Source organism: Bicyclus anynana, chromosome 7 (assembly GCF_947172395.1).
Source record: "Bicyclus anynana chromosome 7, ilBicAnyn1.1, whole genome shotgun sequence".
NCBI lineage: Eukaryota > Metazoa > Arthropoda > Insecta > Lepidoptera > Nymphalidae > Bicyclus > Bicyclus anynana.
In genome coordinates, this window is record NC_069089.1 from 15,108,258 (window position 1) to 15,130,111 (window position 21,854).

General features: G+C 38.0%; 2 protein-coding genes across 3 annotated transcripts; both read left to right on the top strand.

Annotated features, from left to right (window-relative positions):
• The first annotated feature begins 217 nt into the window (after window positions 1–217).
• Window positions 218–17,278, top strand: LOC112045224 (cytochrome P450 6B6). 2 transcript variants are annotated; one of them, XM_024081325.2, is made up of 2 exons: window positions 218–1,618; window positions 16,798–17,278. In XM_024081325.2, the coding sequence occupies exons 1-2, from the start codon at window positions 256–258 to the stop codon at window positions 16,968–16,970; spliced, it is 1,536 nt and encodes a 511-aa protein (XP_023937093.2). In that variant the 5' UTR covers window positions 218–255; the 3' UTR covers window positions 16,971–17,278. The 2 variants fall into 2 exon arrangements, with proteins under 2 accessions (XP_023937093.2, XP_023937094.2); XM_024081326.2 differs by lacking the exon at window positions 218–1,618 and adding an exon at window positions 5,993–8,096.
• Window positions 17,279–18,463: 1,185 nt separating this feature from the next.
• LOC112045226 (uncharacterized) lies at window positions 18,464–21,544 on the top strand. The gene is made up of 3 exons (XM_052882417.1): window positions 18,464–18,830; window positions 19,822–19,907; window positions 21,229–21,544. Exons 1-3 carry the CDS (start codon window positions 18,740–18,742, stop codon window positions 21,511–21,513), a joined length of 462 nt encoding a protein of 153 aa, XP_052738377.1. The 5' UTR covers window positions 18,464–18,739; the 3' UTR covers window positions 21,514–21,544.
• The last annotated feature ends 310 nt before the right edge of the window (window positions 21,545–21,854 follow it).

Sequence of the window (21,854 nt, forward strand, 5' to 3'; positions counted from 1 at the left end):
ATTAATATAACTTAAAACCTGCAAAATTTCGGCTAACATTTATAGCGTTATTTTAGTAGGCTTTAACGTTATCTGTAGAGTATGTCGAGCAATATACGAGACATCCTGTATATGAACATTATGTTGTCGTCTCGCGAAATTTTTTAGCCATATTTTTTATAACCGGCCTTAATTAATAATCAAGTAAATAAAACGTTTTATCTTTGCCGGCAACTTCCAGCTCCACAGTCGCGGTTCGCAATTTGTCGCGTAAAGATGATTGTACCTATTTTAATATGTCTCTTAATTTTTTTATATTTCTATCTCAATCGAACGCGAAATTATTGGGCTATCAGAAATGTAAAGCACGAGCCGCCGATACCGATATTCGGGAATCACTTCCTAAACTGTTTGGGGTGGAAGAGTATGGCTTGCATTACTACAGACTTATACAATAAATATCCAGAAGAGAAAGTCGTGGGATACTTCCGAGGACCGACACCAGAGCTGATTATACGAGATCCAGAAATAGTCAGACATATATTAAACGTGGATTTTGTACACTTTCACCATCGCGGCTTAGCGAGGAACGAAGAAAAAGAATTTCTAATGAAGAATCTATTTCATGCGGACGGTGACTCCTGGAAACTTCTACGCCAAAGGTTAACACCAGCCTTCACTACAGCAAAACTGAAAGCTATGTTTCCTATTGTGATCAAGTGTGCAGAAAAACTCTATAAAATAGGCGAAGCTAAAGTTAACGAGGATGGAGATTGTGATGTACGTGATTTGATGGCTCGGTTTTCTACAGACTTTATCGGCGTGTGCGGTTTTGGTATAGAAATGGACACGATTAATAACGAAAATTCTATGTTTAGGAATTTAGGAAAAAGAGTATTTAACCGCACCTTAAAAGAAGTCGTCATGTTCGCTTTGTGGGATTTATTTCCTTTCTTTCGGAAATCAGGATATCGTGTCGTGGATGAGAGAATAGAGAAAACTCTGTCAGGGATATGCGTGTCAATTTTTGAACAACGAAATTACAAACCTTCGGGGCGGAATGATTTTATCGACTTGCTTCTAGAATTGGCGGCGAATGGGAAAATAGTTGGTGAATCTATTGAGCATAGGCACCCGGATGGGTCACCTAAACAAACTGAAATGGATATGGACCTGAAGTGTTTAATTGCGCAGGTGTTTGTGTTTTTCGCTGCTGGATTTGAAACATCATCATCAGCTACGAGCACTACCTTGCATCATCTAGCTCACAATCCTGAACTTCAGGCTAAAATTCAGAACGAAATCGATCAAGTGCTCTCAAAATACGATAACAAACTATGTTATGACGCAGTAGCAGAAATGAGCCTCTTAGATATGGCGCTCAAAGAGTCCATGAGGATTTTCCCTCCATTGGGAGTCTTGCAAAGGGTTTGCACTAGCAAATACAACATTCCTCAACTCAACATCAATTTAGATCCTGGAGTGAAAATCATTATTCCAATACAGGCGCTGCAAATGGATGAACAATACTTTCCAAATCCCAACAAGTTCAATTTGGAAAGATTTACTCCTGACGAACTTAACAAGCGACCAAAATATGCGTATTTGCCGTTCGGAGAGGGCCCTCGAGCATGTATTGGTGAGTATAAAAACTAGTTAGTTAACTATTCTATTATATATATAGCCATAAAATAAGTCTTTCACCACACGTCTAAACGCGAAAAAAACTATAATTTCTTGTAAAATTATTGAAATACTAGCTGACGCCACGCGGTTTCACCCGCGTGGTTCAGGTTCCCGTAGGAATATGGGGATAATTTATAGCCTATAGCCTTCCTCAATAAATGGGCTATCTAACACTGAAAGAATTTTGCAAATCGGACCAGTAGTTCCTGAGATTAGCGCGTTCAATCAAACAAACAAACTCTTCAACTTTATAATATAGATGATTTAGAACCTGCAAAAACGATATTATGAAGAGAGAGATAGATATATATATATATATATATATATATATATATATATATATATATATACCTAGCAATTACAAAACAAAAACAATGGATAGGGCTTTGAACTGATGCGAATATATACATGTTACATGTGGCCTGTTATCAACGTGTTCCAGTAATGTATTTTATAGGGTCGTTTACATTAAGTGTGTACTGTTTACATATGAAATATAAAACATGAGATCGAAAATATAAATGTCAGCATAGCATATAAATGTCGATGGTCAATTATTAATCGAATTTAACCAAAAAGTCGTCGGACTTGTGTAATGCATGATATTTTGCTAATTACTTAAAGCAGGAGCAACTACTGCAATTTATTTACTTAATGGAATGGATATTTTGCTTTCGATTACTTTTTCTATTTCCCTTTTCATATTTTTAATTGGACCATTCTACGGTAGAAATTCGATTTCGAAATTGTAATTTTAAAATGTGGAATATGAGTTGAGTAGGTACTCGAGGGCTGATCGAGGTTGAAGTCTCAAGGTTATGGCGACCTTGCACCGGAAAGCGGTTTGGTCTGCCCCACTAAGTGAACCGAGGACATCAAACGGGTTCTAAGGAGCCGTTAGATGCTGGCGGCTCTAGAGTCTAGACCCAGTTGTTTGGAATTACTTATACGAGGCCTATGTCCAGTAATGGAAGTGGAATGATATTGGCGAGGTACACGAGTATGTTTCGCATAACCGTTATACATTCTACCTACCTAGTCTGTAAATATGTAAAAGCAAACACTGCCTCCAGGCTGTTTATATCCTTAAAAATTTTAGTATTTTTTTGCCAATGCTATATTCTAAATCGTTTGTATATACCTAGGTAGTAGGTACGTCAAGTTTTTTTATTTTGATTTCATATGTAGGTGGTACGTATCTATGCATAGGATGGATTGCTGGTCTATTCACTATTTTGGTATCTAAATCTATTCTTATTATATATCTATATCTATATCTAAATTTATTATATATCTATATCTATACTTATAATAAAACTGGTCGAATTCTATACATTTATTCGCAATTTGAGGTTTTACTTATACCATTTGTAACACCAAACGTTACCGTGGCATAGAGTACCTACTACTAGCGCCATCTAGAATCTATACTTATAATACGAATTCTGTACATTAAAGATATTTTGAAAATTTAGTTGGAGGGCATTATAATAATAATATTTATTTATTTATTATTATTTATTTATTTATTTATTATTTATTTATTATATTTCAGTATCGATTATTATAAAATTAATTATAATAATCGATACTGAAGCTAAAAATATTTTTTTTCGATTTTTTTGTCTGTCTGTCTGTCTGTCAACAAAATATGGGAATGACAAATCAGATCGACAACTTGATCACGTGACCTGTCGATTGTCATTCCCATATTTTTTTAATTTTGCCACTTGGCTACAGGCTCAGGGCCTTTGGTTACCTAGTTACGCCACTGGCACTACCTCATTTACCCGTGGCAAAGAAAATACACTTTTTCACCACATAGTCGTCTACACTGTTTGATGAATGACTGACCTAATGAACAATGATGTCAACAATAGTTTGACAATAAAATAATCCGCTTTACCCCCAGGTGTCAGGTGACATCGACCTTGATTCTCACACATGGACCAGGCGCTGTGACGATATGAGTGTGCATAATCCGAAGACCGCATTCTGATTACAGTTTTGAACTCATTATAACGATTATGCATTATTTGACGGCCTCCGTGGCGCAGTGGAGTGACGGAGGTCCTGGGTTCGATTCCGTCTGGGCCGATAGGTTTTCTTAATTGGTCGAGGTCTGGCTGGTGGGAGGCTTCGGCCGTGGCTAGTTACCACCCAACCGACAAAGACGTACCGCCAAGCGATTTAGTGTTCCGGTACGATGTCGTGTAGTGTAGAAACCGAAAGGCGTGTAAATTTTCATCCCCCTCCTAAAAAAATAGCCCGCTTCCATCTTAGATTGCATCATCACTTACCATCAGGTGAGTTTGTCAAGGGTTAACTAGAAAATAATAAAAAAATACTAACATAAATAAATAAAAAAATGCATTTTGGTAGGTTTCTTGGTCCATTATTTTGTTATACCTTACCCCTTTGATACATGGACTAAACTTTGGTATATGGACTAAACAACAAAACGCTTTGTATGAGTTTTACTGCTTGTTTTAATAAGAATATCTAATTTTTGATCATGACATTATCACACTAACAGATAATCTATTAGAAAAACACAAGGAACTTAAAAACATTGGCATTGCAGATGTCATTCTATATTCTGAAGGTACGAATATAACAAAAGAATGAACCAAAACCTCCTGACAACATACAGATTTAGTTTTTTAGATTTAGTTAGATTTTATAACTAATAGTAAATAGACTGGGGTCCTCAGATTATGCACACTCACATCCTCACAGCGCCTGATCTACAACGTAAACGCATATAACTAACTATTATCATTTAGTATCTAATATAGGCTTAAATTATTATCAGTAATAATAATTATGATAGATATCTATACTAAGGCCATACTGCATTATAATACCTACTTAGCGATTGTCTGCAACCTCGACCACATAGTTCAGTTCATCAATTATTAATAATTGTTATTAAAATAACCTACCTATAATAATTATTCAGTGTTAAGATTTGACTTTCTTTGTCTGGTTGTTTGGTACGAATAGGCACGGAAACTATTAGACCGATTTTAAAAAATCAATTGAAATCTACATTATTAGCTAGAAATAAAGGCTATATTTTATCCCCGTTTTCCCACGGGCATTGTGGCACGTATGAAAACTTACTACTTAATGTGCTCCGCAAGTAGGATGATTCGTATACATGTGAAACTCTCTCTGTTTCGATTCCGGAGGGTGTGGTTCGAATCCGGTCCAGGGCATGCACCGCCAACTTTTCAGTTGTGTGTGCATTTAAAGAAATTAAGTATCACGTGTCTCAAACGGTGAAGGAAAACATTGTAAAGAATCCTGTATATCGAGACTCAAGCTCAGCAGTGAGCCGAATATGGGTACCCCCCCCCCCCTATCAATCACTGATCATAGCCCAAGCTATACCGGGGGCCCCCTATCATTGGCCCCCTTTAAATGTGAAAGCAAAAATAAGTAAGACTTAACCTAGAATCTCACTAAATTTGGTGCTTCCCGGTGAAAAAAAAAATTACTAAAGAGATTTTCAGGATTTGCCGTTCGTTTTTCGGGCCCCCCAACTTACTTTGATACAGGGCCCCTCCAAGACAAGCTACGCCACTGCTCCATAATAACTAGCATAATTATGTTAACGTGAAAAATATACACACACGGTTTGGTTATGTAAGAAATTATACACAAATGAAATAATTACACAGTAATTATTACACAATAATTGTTTATATTTTTTATTCACTATGATAATTGTTTATTCAATTAAAATAATTGATTACAATTAAATCAAATATAAGTCGCAGTGCAGTAGAGTGACCTAATCGAGTTAATTTTAAAATATCGGCTTTCATTTCTTGCGAACGGTTAAAATAAATCTATACTTTATACTTTTAATAAAACTTTGACAGGTCAAATTCTGTACATTGATTAAGCTTAAAAACATAGTTGAGAGGGTATTATTTATACGATACTTAAGGCAAAAAAATATTATACTTTTTTTATTATTTGTCTGTCTGTGTTTTTTGTTAGATATATATACGCATAGGATGTTGTTATCGCGGAAATTAAGTCGTTTGTTTCGTAAGAAAGTTTGTTTGATAACTACTTAATTTTACAAATTATATTTCTAAAAATTGGTACTAGAAAAATACTAAGAATAATGTCATTAAAGATTTTTGACAAATCTACCCCTAGTGGTTGAAGTTTTTTAAATATAAATCGTTCATATTTTGAATTCTTTTTTGTAAAATTATAGGACTATTTATTATTTATATAAAACATGACAAATGAGAAATCTATACTATACTAATATTATAAAGCTGAAGAATTTGTTTGTTTGATTGATTGATTAATCGCGCTAATCTCAGGTACTACTGGTCCGATTTGGAAAATTATTTCTGTGTTAGATAGCCCATTTATCGAGAAAGGCTATAAGCTATATATTATCCCTGTATTCCTACGTGAACGGGAACCACGCGTGTAAAATCGTGCGGTGTCAGCTAGTTATTACAAGAGGTCGAAGGTTTGCATCGATTTCCACGTGGAAGAAGTTGCGGGTGTCCACTAGTTGTAAATAAATCGCGAAAAAATAAATTATACATTCTCGATCAATTTGTAAATACGGGACGATTCATCGCCGACTGGAGACAGCGGGACAGGTAGCCTAAAAGTGGGACTATCCCGCCCATAGCCAGACGTATGGTTGTCTAACTATCAGGTTATACTATATAACTTGCTTAAGTGCAAATTGTAAGCACACCTGTACACAATTATAATGTGGTCGGTCCTAAAGCTCCTCTTGTAATTAGTGTTTATTTAAAAGTTGTGATAGAAACGATAAATGATACAATTTAAAAAAAATACGGTATTGATTTAAGTTTAAACATATTTCTTAAATAAAGGACTTTAATTATGCCAAATGATAGGTCTATTAACAAATTATAATAAACTGTTATTAATAACTTTATCTTTATCATCGTCAGTGTCAACTGTAGTTAATGTAAGTAGATAAAATTTAATATACACATTTGGCATAAATACTAAATTTCATACAGACAATTCGCAGTGTCGGACCTTGCATCAGTTTGCTAAGATGTTTTTGTTACTTGCGATAGTGTTACTATTTTTGGCATATATTTACACAACCAGAAATCACGACTATTGGATCAAAAGGGGAGTTAAGCATGACACACCTTTGCCTTTATTCGGTAATCATTTTAGAAATGTGTTCGCTATCAAAAGCCTTACCGCAATTGCAAACGAAATGTACAAAAAGTATCCTGACGAGAAAGTAGTGGGATATTTTACCGGAGTAACACCAAACCTGATCATCCGAGACCCGGATATAGCGAGGGACATTTTGAATGTGCATTTTGATCATTTTTACCCTCGTGGTTTGGGCAGAGACCACAAAAAGGAACCTCTTATGGGTAACCTATTCAACGTTGATGGAGACACATGGAAACTTTTACGTGCCAGATTAACACCTGCGTTCACTACTGCTAAATTGAAAGCCATGTTTCCATTGATAATAAAATGTGCAGAAAAGCTTGATAAATTAGGTAAGGACATAGTGAACAAAGGCGGCGACTTCGACGCGCGAGAACTGATGGCACGATTCACTACCGAATTTATTGGAGCCTGTGGATTCGGTATCGAAATGGATACCATTAACAATGAAAATTCTATGTTCAGAGAAATTGGCAAGAACGTTTTCAAACGTTCGCTAAGAGACGTCTTCCTATTTGGGATATGGGAATTATTCCCCGAAGTCCGAGGAATGGTGACCATCATGGAGAAAGATGGAGAAAACGTTTTCATTGATTTAATAACGAAAATTTTTCAACAACGTAACTTTAAGTCTTCGGGCCGAAATGATTTTATAGACCTCCTTTTGGATTTAGCGGCCAAAGGTCGAATAACGGGAGACTCTATAGAACACAAAGAAGCAGATGGCACGCCCAAGAAGGTCGAAATGGATATGGATCTGAACTGTTTAATAGCGCAAGTTTTCGTATTCTTTGCTGCCGGTTTCGAAACCTCATCTTCAGCCACTAGCTACACTCTGCTCGAACTGGCTTTAAATCCAGAGATACAAAGGAAAATACAGGATGAGATCGATCAAGTTCTTTTGAAACATGATAACAAATTATGTTACGACTCCGTGGCAGAGATGACACTCTTAGATAAGGCGTTCAAGGAGTCCATGCGTTTATTTCCCTCTGTCGCTACTCTACATAGAGATTGTGCGAAACAATACACTATCAAAGAACTTGGATTAACAATAGACCCTGGTGTTAAAATTATTATTCCCATTCAAGCGTTACAAACTGACGAGAAATACTTCGATAACCCTGATGTATTTATGATTGATAGGGTCATAAAGGAAGATGCGACGCGTCAAAAATATATTTACATGCCTTTTGGTGAAGGTCCGCGAAGTTGCATAGGTGCGTATGAGTTCTAAGTTAAATTTTTCTTTTTTTAATCTAAAGTTAAAGTATGATCAACAGTTAATATAGTAGCTTAAACTTGGTGGAAAATATTTAACTAGGATTTACACACACACACACACATATATATTAACACATATTATTTTATGTGTTAATATGTTTCTTCCTACTCTACGCCATAGCTACTGAAGGAATTTGGCTGAAATTTGGGATAGAGATAGATAATTTATATTATTTATATCTCGTAAACATCCATATTCCCTGTGGAATTTGTGAAAAACTGAATTTCACGCGGACGAAGTTGCAGGCGTCCTCTACTTATTTATTATCTAAAGTTAAAACTTTCCTACAAAATTAACTTGAAATAATTACTTGCTTCTTTTTTAGGGTTCCGTAGTCCACAAGGAACCCTAGTAATTTTGTCATGTCCGTCTGTCCGTCCGTCCGTCCGTCCGCGGTTTAGCGCAGAGACCTACTACTATTAGAAAGCTGTAAATTAAAAATGTGAACCAAGTCATAAAATAAAATCTTGAAAAATATTTTTTTAAGGTAGGTACCTCCCTGATATGCAAAGTAGGGATGAATTTTTTTTTGCTAGTTTATTTCAGAGTATGGGGTATCGTTAGATAGGTCTTTGAAAGTTGTGAGGGGTTTTCTAACACTATATTTCGATTTAGGGCTCCGTTTGTAAAATACTAAGCTTTTAAGAGCTAATTTTTGTTAGAGACAATTGTCCCCACCCTCTACTGGCTAAACGGTTATTTATGGATTCATGAAAGTAGGATATATAATGAAATTACAAGGAAAACTATAACGGCTAATTAACAATTGCTATTTAAAGTGTAATAATTAATAGTCGACCAACTTAAAAAGCGTAATTGGAAATCAAAAATTGCATACTTTTTTAATTGTTAACTAAAAAGATAAAGTTGTCTAATAGTGTATAACTCAGAATCTGTTAAAACTAGAAAGACGAGATTTAATAATCATATTTATATTAATTACGTCAATTAAGTGGTAAAAATGATATTTGAAAAAAAAAATTTGGGTTCCCTACATGCAAAGTGAGAATGATTTTGTATCGTATTTTTGTGCTTTACATAAGGGATTAAAGTGCTAACTTAATCTACGGAACCCCACGCGTGGCCCGACACGCTCTTGGCCGGTATTTTTGTTTTTTGTTGTTACATAAATTGTTATGCTTTTTGTTATCTTATATTTACATTCAAAATTGGGTGCGGTACTGATTGTAGTTATCTTTTGCAATAAGTAGTTTAATTTGAACTTATCTTTATTATTACAGGAATAATTATCTTATGTACCTACAAAAATTAAGATGGAGATTTTTTAATTACCTAGTAGATTGAATAAAACCCGTTATTGTTGAAGGCTTTGTCCGGTTAACAGTGGAATTCAGACGTTGTAGGGGCACCCCCAGGAGATCATTCAGCCGCTGAGTGACGAATTTAACCTCTTTTTGTTTGAGAATTTGACTCTCAACGAGTGATCCCCTAGGGGTGCCCCTACCCCGACTGTTAGTTACTACTCCAATACAAAGCGAGCTAACGTTACTACTCCATCAAATTCCAATTAATTATTTTTAATTTTTTTTTGCAGCATTTTTTTATTCTTTACAAGTTAGCCCTTGACTACAATCTCACCTAAGGGTAAGTGATGATGCAATCTGAGATGAAAGCGGACTAACCTGTTAGGAGGAGAATGAAAATTCACACCCCTTTCGGTTTCTTCACGACATCGTACCAAATCGCTAAATTGCTTGACGGTACGTCTTTGCCTATAGGGTGGTAACTGGTAACTAGCCACGGCTATAACCTCCTACCAGCCAGACCTGGACTAGCTAAGAAAACCTCAATCGACCCAGCCGGGAATCGAACTTATTGTGCCACGGAGGCGGTCAAAATTCCGGAGGAAGCAAACTTAATACAAGTATTTTGAAAAATAAACCTACTAAATAAATCTAAAGCAAGTTCGACCAAGAAGAGCTGCCAAAATACAGTTTCTATAACAACTAACTACGATAATTAATTTAAATCTATACTAATATTATAAAGAGGTAAAGTTTGTAAGTTTGTCACATTTTTTAAATGGGGTAATCTTCGGAACTACTGGTCCGATTTTAAAAATTCTTTCACCAATAGAATGCTACATTATCGGGGAGTGCTATAGGCTATATTTTATATTGGTATCATATATATTAGCCGAGTTATCACAGTTTTTGTCATACAGGTCGGACTGAAAATCCTCTTAAACAGACTTATTCGCATGCGCTGCCTTAACTATTGTGTAAAATTGAAATTAATGTATGGAGACATTATGTATCTTTAAAAGTTCTACAAAAAATTCCGCGACACCATAAATCTATCTTCTATATATTAGCAGATATAGTACCTTTTGTGTTTTAAAAATTATTTATTTTATATACTTAGGTTTACGTCATTATTTATACAACTTAACTTTAATCCTTATTAAAATAAATTATTTAATAATCACAAGGATATTATGGAGATAAGATTTGCCCTTTACAGTATGTTAATTACTTAAATAGTTTCGGAGATAATACAAAATTTCTAAAAGACGCAAAAATTCCGCTATATGACGCCCGGCGCTTTCATTTACGTAGTTACCGTTCCCGTGTGAATATGGGGATCAAACATAGCCTATGACACTCGCAAATAACGTAGCTTTCTATTCTCTTGGTCATACCACCACTCTCGAAGGACTGGACCGATTTTGCTAAGGGTAGGAGTAAGATAGAGAAGTTATAGGGTAGGTAAGGTACGGGTAGGGTACGGGTAGGGAAGCGTCGGGGTAGTGTAGGGGTAGGGTAGGTTTAGGGCCGGGTTTAGGGTAGTGGTAGGGTAGGGGTAGAGGTAGGGTAGTGGTAGGGTAGAGGTACGGGTAGGATAGGGAAGTGGTAGGGTAGGGGTAGGATAGGCGTGAGATAGGGGTACGGGTGGGATAGGGGTAGGAAAGGGATAGGGTACGGGGAAGGTCCCCTACCTTACCCGTACCCTAGGATGGGGGTAGGTAAGGTAGGGGTAGGGTAGGGATAGGGTAGCGGTAGGGTAGCGGTAGGGTGGGGGTAGGGGTAGGGTAGGGTAGGGTAGATGTAGGGGTTGGGTAGGGTAGGGTTGGGGTAGTGGTAGGGTAGGGTTCGGGTAGTGGTAGGGTAGGGTTGGGGTAGTGGTAGGGTAGGGGTAGGGTAGTAAAGTTGACATCGAAATTTACGCGGACGAAGTCGCGGGCGTCCGCTAGTATATTTATAAATGTCACAGTTTACATGAAATAGTACAATTTAAGTGATACCAGAGAAGTCGTCCTCACGGAATTTTAGATTTGTTTATTAAAAGTAGCTTATGTAATATGTTAAGTATTTCTTATAATATGAGCTAGCTCTACCAATAGATAGACAGTGTGGTGGTCACACACACATAGATTGTAAATGAAAATGCTACTTAAGCATTTTCGTAATTATGACGAAGTCAATACGGGCGGTTTGTCGCCAGTCGTTACCTAACCGTTGTAACTGATAGTCAATATAAGTGTTTTATCAGTGGAGCCTACTATTATTTATCACCCATAACCGCTACCCGGGACACGACATACCTTACTCAAACCCAAATATATAAGTATCCAAATAGTACTAAAGTGGTACAAAAGTGGTGACCCGACTCGGTTTTATTAGCGGTTATTTTGCACGGGTAGCAACACGTAACGACTCACACATTGGAATTTAAAATGGCTCAACCAGAGGTGTCAGTTTCCGGCGTGTCTGTATCGGCGAGAATTCCTGAATTTTGGACGGATTTGCCGCGACACTGGTTCATACAGGCGGAGGCAGTGCTACACCCGCAGAAGATGTCTGACGAGGCGAAATTTCAGTTTGTCATATCGAAATTAGGAAAAGATGTTATACAACAAGTGACAGACATATTAGTCAAACAGCCGGAAAATGGTAAATATGATACATTAAAAACAAGATTACTTGACATTTATGAGGAGTCAGAAAATAGAAAGGTACAAAAATTGATATCTGAAATGGAGCTTGGCGACCAGAAGCCATCGCAGTTGCTGAGGAAAATGCAAGAGCTGGCAAGTGGCAAAGTTACAGATGAAACCCTTACCATCCTTTGGCAAAACCATTTGCCGGGATGGGTGAGAGGAATACTCACGGCATCAGGTTTAAGCGATATTAACGCTTTGGCCAGAATGGCAGACAAGGTGACAGAAAATGCAATGCCTATACAGGGGGTGGCCGCAGTACGGAGTGCAAGGAGTGATTCTCCAGATGTCATAGCGGAGATCCACAAGCTGGGCGAACGACTAAGAAAAATTGAAAATTCCCAGCGTAGCGGTGGAAGAAGCCGATCACGGTCACACGGCGCGCCACGTACGCGCAACACTAGCGGTAGCAGGAAGAGGACACCGGCAGATCCAGACTGGCTTTGCTACTACCACTATAAGTTTAGAGCCCGAGCACACAAATGTGTTCAACCGTGTACGTGGAAGACATCGAACCAGCCTACTGGCAGTGCGGAAAACTAGCTTCGGTCCTGTCTGCGGCGGGAGGCTGTGACCCATCGATAAATTACCGCTTGTGTATAACTGACGAAAACAGTAAATTACGGTTTTTAATAGATAGTGGTGCTAATGTGTCGGTGTTACCCCGGTGGGCAGTGCGCGAGAAAAATAGAGCGTGCGAGGACTATAGACTGTATGCCGCGAACGGTACACCTATTAAGACATTTGGGTTGCATAGTTTAGTATTAAATTTAAAGTTAAGGAGAGCATTTCGGTGGACATTTATAGTTGCTGACGTTAGACAGCCTATAATAGGAGCCGATTTTTTAACTAAGTATAAGTTAGTGGTAGATTTTAGTAAACGGAAACTAGTGGATCAGGTAACAAATTTTAATGTTATTGCTAGTATGTCACAGTGCATGGAAAGTTCAATAACTACAATTCATAATCAACACCCACATTATAGTTTGTTAGCTAAATATCCAGATTTAACTAAACCGGTATCTTTTAAGGAAGTTCCTAAGCATAGCGTTTGTCATCACATCGAGACGAACGGTCCGCCTGTTCAATGTCGAGCAAGACCGTTACCGCCAGACCGATACGCTAAGGCTAAAGAGGAATTTCGGTTAATGTGTGAAATGGGAATATGCAGACCCAGTAAAAGCGCGTGGGCAAGCCCTCTGCATATAGTGCTTAAAAAAAATGGGCAGATAAGGCCATGTGGTGACTATAGGCGCTTAAATGCTATTACTAAGCCTGATAGTTACCCTATACCCAGGTTACGCGATTTCACGTACTTACTCGCTGGTAAGAAAATTTTTTCACGGTTAGATATAAACAGAGCTTACAATTGCATACCAGTTAACGAGATGGACATTGAAAAGACGTCTGTGTCAACCCCTTTCGGGGCTTTCGAGTTCATCAGACTTCCTTTTGGCCTTCGAAATGCTGGCCAAAGTTTTCAGCGTTTTATGTGTCATGGCGTACTCCCAGACTTAGATTTTTTATTCGTGTATATAGATGATATAATAATTGCAAGTAACAACGTCGACGAGCATAGAAAACATTTAGAGGAAGTATTTAGTCGCTTAGAGAAGTTCGGTATTACTCTGAATATATCAAAGTGTTGTTTCGAACAGACAAAAATGGAGTTTTTAGGCCATGAAGTAACAACGGAAGGGATTCGTCCACTCGACGAGAAGGTGAAAGCCATCATCGAGTTTCCGAGGCCAGCTACTGTGGACCAACTCCGGAGATTTTTAGGTATGTTAAATTTCTATAGATCACACATACCAGGTGCCGCTGAAAAGCAGTCTGAGTTGGATCGCTATTTAACGAATACAAAAAAAAAGATAAGTCAAAAATCGCTTGGACTGATTCAGCAAACGCTCAGTTTGAGCAGTGTAAACAGAGCCTAAGTGACGCCGCGACGTTAACGTATCCTGCGATAGACAAACCTTTGGCGCTTATGACGGATGCTTCAGAGTCATGCATGGGTGCGGTTCTACAGCAAAGAGAAGGTAACGTATGGAAACCTATTGCTTATTTTTCTAAAAAGTTCTCGGAAGCACAAAGGAAATATAGTACCTATGATCGAGAGTTATTAGCCATTTATTCGGCGATAGCTCACTTTCGATATATGATAGAAGGTCGTAATTTTATTGTGTATACTGACCATAGACCTCTAATTTATGTTTTTTCAAAGATAGGTAGCGTGAAAGAGCTACCTAGGCGAGCTAGACAGATAATGTTCATTAGCGAATTCACTACGGACATACGCCACGTGAGCGGGTTAGATAACATAGTAGCTGACACTTTGTCCCGCGTGGAAGAAATTGTTTGTCCTACGGTCATTGATTTCACGGAACTCGCACGTGTACAAAATGATGACGAAGAGTTAAGCGAACTAAAGAAAAAAATACAATACAAAAACATCGTGATGCCAGGCACCGATAGTTGCGTTGTTTGCGAAACATCGACTAATAAGGTCCGACCATACTTACCGGAAAGTTTTAGACGTATCGCTTTCGATGCAATTCATAGTTTAAGTCACCCGGGTATTCGCGCTACCAACAAAATGGTTAGAGATAGATACTTTTGGGTAGGTATGAAAAAAGATATCCGAAGATGGGCTAAGGCCTGTATCCCATGTCAACGATCTAAGATTCAAAAGCATACTGTATCCGATTTAGGTATTTTCGAGAAAGTAGATCGTTTTAGTCACTTAATGATTGACATAATAGGCCCTCTCAATACATCACCCGAGGGATATAGATACTGTTTGACTATGATAGATAGAGGTACGCGTTGGCCAGAAGCTGTCCCAATTAAAGAAATCACAGCTGAAGTAGTAGCCAAAGCTCTTTATGAAAACTATATAACGCGTTTCGGAGTATTTTTTAAGTGTACTTCCGATCAAGGTCGTTGTTTCGAGAGTAATCTTTTCAAGCAACTCATGAATCTTATGGGTATTGAAAAGATCCGCACTACCGCTTATCACCCGCAGAGTAATGGGATGATAGAACGGTGGCACAGATCTTTAAAAGCAGCACTTATGGCTAGACTGTCAACTAAAAGTTGGGTAGAAGAACTACCAACCGTTTTACTAGGTTTAAGAGCCGCTGTACGGGCAGACACTAATGTTAGTTGTGCTGAAATGGTATACGGCACAAGTATTAGGCTGCCAGGTGAATTTTATGATATAAGTAAGGATAATATTTTAGATAGCTCTAGTTATGTAAGCAAATTAAAAAGTATAATTAATGATTTAAAACCTGTTAAAAGGGTCAATAAAGACTCGAGAAAAATTTTTGTTCACCAGGATTTACACACTTGTGACAAAGTATTTATCAGGAACGACGCGGTGCGTAAGCCTCTCCAAGCGCCTTACGACGGTCCGTACCGAGTAATTAGCAGGACAGAGAAAGTTTTTAAGGTCCAATTACCCACACGTCAGGTTATAGTTTCTATAGATCGGTTGAAACCAGCTTATATTTTGGAGGAAAACGATAATCCCCAAAATACTATGTCGTCAAAAACTACGGAACCGATTTTAAAAAAGAAAGTCACAGTGTGTACGGTCCCTTATAATACCAACGGTGTAAAATGCAAAACAACGAGCAGTGGTCGCGTCAGCCGCGTACCTGCACGTTATGCTTAGTTGCATTATTGTTAATTGTTTCGTCATGTTTATAATTTTAAGAAATTAGTTGTGCAATGTTAAAGTAAAAACCATATTCTGCTTAAAGTAATTGTATTTGAAGGTGTTCTACAAAATTGTTTACATAATATTACACTTATACAAAATTTACATTGTCATTTATATGTTTAAATTTTTTTTTGTTGTTAGCTTTACAGAGTTCATTAGTTTAAGTGTAACAAGTGTATGCTCCTCGTGAAACGTTTTGTCAGCATTGTGCTTATAGTGTTAAGAATGACACCCCTATACTACCTATACATTGTTTTCTGTAAAAAAAAAAAAAAAAAGGGGGTGGAATGATGTGGTGGTCACACACACATAGATTGTAAATGAAAATGCTACTTAAGCATTTTCGTAATTATGACGAAGTCAATACGGGCGGTTTGTCGCCAGTCGTTACCTAACCGTTGTAACTGATAGTCAATATAAGTGTTTTATCAGTGGAGCCTACTATTATTTATCACCCATAACCGCTACCCGGGACACGACATACCTTACTCAAACCCAAATATATAAGTATCCAAATAGTACTAAAGTGGTACAAAAACAGTAACAAACCCGCGCAATACGGTCTAGAAGTTTTAGAAATTAGCTGGAACGATCATACAAACAGACAAAGATAATATTATCTGTCTTGTTTAAAGACAGAGCCGATTGCTTCCATGTATCGTTGTCATTAACAGTGGAATTCATAGACGTTGTAGGGGCACCCCCAGGGGATCATTCAGTCGCTGAGTGTCGAATTTAACCTCTATTTGTTTGAGAATTTGATAATTTGATACTCGGCGGGTGAATGATACCCTGGGGGTGGCCCTACAACGTCTATGAATTCCACTGTAAGATCTTTTTATAGTACCTACCTAAGAACTTTTCTCGCCTTAAAACACGATATAAGATGTCGCTATATTTGCCTCTCTGTCAATTAAACATGCTGTAACTAAATATTCCTTGTTCTAGGAGCTCGCTTGGGCCAAATGCAGTCGCTGGCAGGTCTAGCTGCCGTCTTGCACAAGTTTTCCGTGGAGCCAGGCAAGAAAACCCAAAGGAAACTGAAGATCAACCATCGCCTCAACGTTATACAAGGAGTGGTCGATGGCATACCGCTTAAATTGAAACTAAGGGACAAATAAATGTATTAGCACTAGACTAGAAGAAAATTCGTGACAGTTTTGTACCTACCGGGGTGACAGTAGTAGGCGTAAAAATATCAACAGTGAGCCTAGTGGGAGTTTACAATATTTTCATACTGACTATCGCGTTGACGTAAACGCGAATTTATATGGAATTTAAACAGTTATGCAGTAGTGCCACTAGATGACGCTGTTTCAATTCCTTAGTAATTCGCGTTTATTTCAACGCGATCGTCACAAAATCAAACTGCCACTAGGCCCTCTGAATAAAAAGCCGAAACTCTATAAATAAATTATATAATTTTGTACGCATTTATTTATTTACTAGCGGACGCCCGCGACTTCGTCCGCGTGAAATTCATTTTTTCACAAATCCCTTGGGAACCATGGATTTTTCCGGGATTTAAAGCCTATGTGTTAATCCAGAGTAAAATCTATTTCCATTCCAAATTTCAGCCAAATCGCTTCAGTAGTAGCGGCGTTAAAGAGTAACAAACATCCAGACATCCATACAAACTTTCGTGTTAATAATATTAGTAGGATTTAAGCCTTAAACAATCTGAAATTTCGTAATATTTTTCAGTATAATATTCTTTAAACATATAGTTCATCCCACAGCTGGGCAAAGGCCCCTTCCTTTTCCACTATGTCCTATCCATTGTTGCTTGGGTCCAGTATGTACCTTCGAAGGCAATTAGATCGTCTTTACATCTGGTAATAGGTCTGACTCTTTTTCTTTTGTCATCTCTTGGGCACCACATTTTTTTTTCTTGACAAGTTAGCTCTTGACAACAACCTCACCTGATAGTAAGAGACGATGTTTTCTAAGATGGTAGCGGGCTAACTTGTTAGGAGTAGGAAGACAATCCACACCCCTTTCGGTTTCTACACGGCATCGTACGGGAACGCTAAATTGCTTGGTACGTCTTTGCCGGTAGTGTGGTAACTAGCCACGGCCGAAGCCTCTTACCAGTCAAAACGATGTTGCTATACTACTCCATTTGTCGTTTGTTGCATTATAGATTTATTCCAACCTTGTATTAATTTCTATTTCTTAACAAATTTTTAAATTATACGGTTTGTTCTAAGCATGTGTACCTATATCTACAACTTCTAATTTAGTTTTATTTATTTCAATATTTATTGATTCATCCCGTACTTCCAATTAGTTTGGTTTTTTTTCATATTCATAGATAACACAGCTGATTTGCTTTGTAGTTCTAAATTTTGAATCATTATTTTTATGTCATCTACTGTGTTGAAAAACAATTCGACATTATCCACAAATCGAAAATTGAAGCTATTTTTTCAACAGAATGTGGGTTCTATTCCCATAAGTCCCATTATTATCGGTTCAGTCGTTCCAAATATTGGCCTGGACAAACATAACTAGTTTTGCACTTGAGCAAACACAATTCTTAAATCAAATCAATAAACAATTTTTAAATCACAGAAAATATGTGTTTATTTTTATAGATACGAATATGTATTGATATGTAGTAGGTACCTAACATAGATTTACGAGTTATAATTCTATGGTACCTAATATGTACTTAGAGTAGGACGGAGTTATTGACGGAATTGTAGATATTTTATCTACTTATTTCGTATTGAACCTATTCCTATTATCACTAATTTATATGACCTCTACTTTAACTGTCATATTATGTACTACGTCAAAGCTGAAATAGGTATTTTGATATCTTGTTTATTTAATTTTTAGATGGTTTTATAGTGTTTTGATGATTGTATTTATTTAAATATCAATAATGTCTATACAATATGTAAGAATCTACTACGGCCCACATGATTCATTCTACACGGTTTGTCACAAACCTCAGAAACTACGAGGCATTAGAGGTAATTTCCATTAACGTCAACTTCATCTCGTAATGGACAGGGACGTAGCTATCGCCGTATCAATGATATGGGGCCCCCGGACTCCATTGGCCCTTAAGTGTGACCAGAGTTCAGACCTAGATTTAGTAAAAACTAAACATAATAAAAACCACAGATAAAGATGAGGATATTTGTCTAATCACTGATCAGTCTATATGGTGGGCTACAGCCCCCCTAGCCAAGAGGCACGTCGATTCTCTTTCTACGATCGCTAACGCTTCGTAGACTAGAAAGATGTATGGGAATGACATTTGCTATCGACAACTCACGTGATCAAGATCAGTCATTCCCATACATTTTTCTACTGGGCTATTACGTGGATTATATTTCTGAGTAGATAAGCGTTACGAGCCGTGATAGCCCAGTGGATATGACCTCTGCCTCCGATTCCGGAGGGTGTGGTTTCGAATCCGGTCCGGGGCATGCACCTCCAAGTTTTCAGTTGTGTGCATTTTAAGAAATTAAATATCACGTGTCTCAAACGGTGACGGAAAACGACGTGAGGAAACCTGCATACCAGGGAATTTTCTTAATGCTCTGCGTGTGTGAAGTCTGCAAATCCGCATTGGGCCAGCGTAACTAGTGGCCTCGAGGAGACTCGAGCTCTGCAATGAGCCCAATATAGGTTGATACCGAAGCGTTACTTGTTGATTTTTTTATTAAAAATGTCGCTTGCTGGAAGTGAGAGTAAAAGAGCTGTACTTACCTGTCTCTCAGATTTCTTTATTTTTTCAATGCTATCCAGGTTTTTAAAATACTTACTATTTGAATTCGTACTCCGTGAACGTTGCAATACTAATAAATAAATCATACCTAGTTTCATTATAATCTGATATTTGGTTTAGGAAAACATAGAGTATAAACGTGTACATATTTATACCTACCTACTTAAATAATACACAACAAAACATACCTTTAAACAACACTTAAAACCTTGGTACCTATTTATCAGAGCACCTTCAAAAGTTGGGGTTCCGTGTCGACCTGGTTCCAGTGGATTTCGTTAACTTGTGCGTGATAGAGATGTGTGGACACGAGGTAAATCCAGTTCCTTAATTTAAGCTTAAGGAATTTGCCACTGACTGATTGGCTAATAGGTCCACAGCCATATATGGCAAGGCAAACGATCAGACATATTTCCCCAAGGATACAACTTCTAGGCCGAGAAAATTTCTTAGAAAATAGCTTAAATCGCTCAGTATTACACATCTCGACTCAGGGCCTCGTGTTCCAAACTCAAATAGACCAACCTAACCAATGGACTTAACGATATATGTACACAGAAGCATGACCATAATAAATTAACGGTAATAATTAAAAAAAACATATAGGTACCTACATCTCATCAAAAACATCGACCCTGTACATATGTTTTCTGTGACACAGTCTGCAAGTACTGTTCAGGCGGACAGATTAGTTTTTTTATGAGAATATATAATCATAACATTAAGATGGCTCTTTTTCTAAAAGTGCTTGTAAACTAAAACTACTTGATTGATATATGTGTATGAATTTAGACTTTAAATTACTCGTGTTCCGGTGCCACATAGTGTTCCGAAGCCACTTATGCTTCCATTTAACCAACAACGCAGTTGCAGTAGCATAAGTAATTGTAAGCATTAGGCAAGTTGCCACAGACTTTTTTTTTTTTTATTTCTTTACAAGTTAGCCCTTGACTACAATCTCACCTGATGGTAAGCGATGATGCAGTCTAAGATGGAAGCGGGCTAACTTGTCAAGGAGGAGGATGAAAATCCACACCCCTTTCGGTTTCTACACGGCATCGTACCGGAACGCTAAATCGCTTGGCGGTACGTCTTTGCCGGTAGGGAGGTAACTACCACGGCCGAAGCCTCCCACCAGCCAGACCTGGACAAATTAAGAAAATCTCAATCTGCCCAGCCGGGGATCGAACCCAGGACCTCCGTCTTGTAAATCCATCGCGCATACCACTGCGCCACGGAGGCCGTCGAGACTACAGGTAGGTAATTGTAAGCATGCCATTTAAAAAACCATTGCTGATAGTGAAGGTTGAAAAAGAGTTTTATGTGATTAATTCGATTTTTTCGATCAACTCTAGCAAAACAGGGCAAATTATTTAATAAAATTTTAACTATCGTGAGGGTTATTCATATTAATTATTTATGAAACACAGCTATCTTACGTGATACAACGTCAGAATATGCCCGACTAGTTTCGAACCCACACGGGCCCCTTAGTCATGAGCTGGTTTTGCAACGCGGCACGATCCAAAGTGGTTAGTTTGGAAAATTACTTGATAACTGGCTAAATGTATTGCAAAGCCATATTGAAACAAAAAAAAACTATTGGTGATGATGATCATTAGTCATTATAACAGGTATTCAGATGCAACATACGGAACCTTTCCTTCAACACGTCATCAGAACGTGATGCGGTTGCTCGTCGGGCTATCAACGCGGTCGTGGACTCCAACCTCAAGTTGTTGAGAAACAAGAACTATCTATGGTGCTGGGCGCTCATCGACCAACAGATATTCAGGAGAAGTGAATACGCTCCCAAAGACTACTGGCCGTTAGACGTGGACAACTTCGACTCCCTCGAATGTACTGAGTGTTGTAAAAATATTAAAAAGACCAAGGCGTTTGACTGTGAGTGCGAATAATGCTCCAAACAACGATTTGGTCATCATCATCATCATATCAGCCGATGGACGTCCATTGCAGGACATAGGCCTTTTGTAGGGACTTCCAAACATCACGATACTGAGCCACCTGCATCCAGCGAATCCCTGCGACTCGCTTGATGTCGTCAGTCCACCTGGCGGGGGGTCGGTCAACACTGCGCTTACTAGTCCAAATTCCAGCAATTTGGGACCTCAACGTCCATCGGCTCTTCGAACTATGTGCCCCGCCCATTGCCACTTTAGCTTCGCAACTCGTTGAGCTATGTCGGTGACTTTGGTTCTTCTGCCGATCTCCTCATTTCTGATTCGATCACGCAGAG

Excerpts from the sequence above, each read along its gene's own strand:
- LOC112045224 (XM_024081325.2), top strand. The coding sequence starts at position 256 with ATGATTGTACCTATTTTAATATGTCTCTTAATTTTTTTATATTTCTAT. Across the intron at positions 1,619-16,797 it reads GGGCCCTCGAGCATGTATTG|GAGCTCGCTTGGGCCAAATG; the intron begins GTGAGTATAAAA and ends TCCTTGTTCTAG.
- LOC112045226 (XM_052882417.1), top strand. The coding sequence starts at position 18,740 with ATGTCTATACAATATGTAAGAATCTACTACGGCCCACATGATTCATTC. Across the intron at positions 18,831-19,821 it reads GAAACTACGAGGCATTAGAG|AGCACCTTCAAAAGTTGGGG; the intron begins GTAATTTCCATT and ends CCTATTTATCAG. Across the intron at positions 19,908-21,228 it reads TAGAGATGTGTGGACACGAG|GTATTCAGATGCAACATACG; the intron begins GTAAATCCAGTT and ends TCATTATAACAG.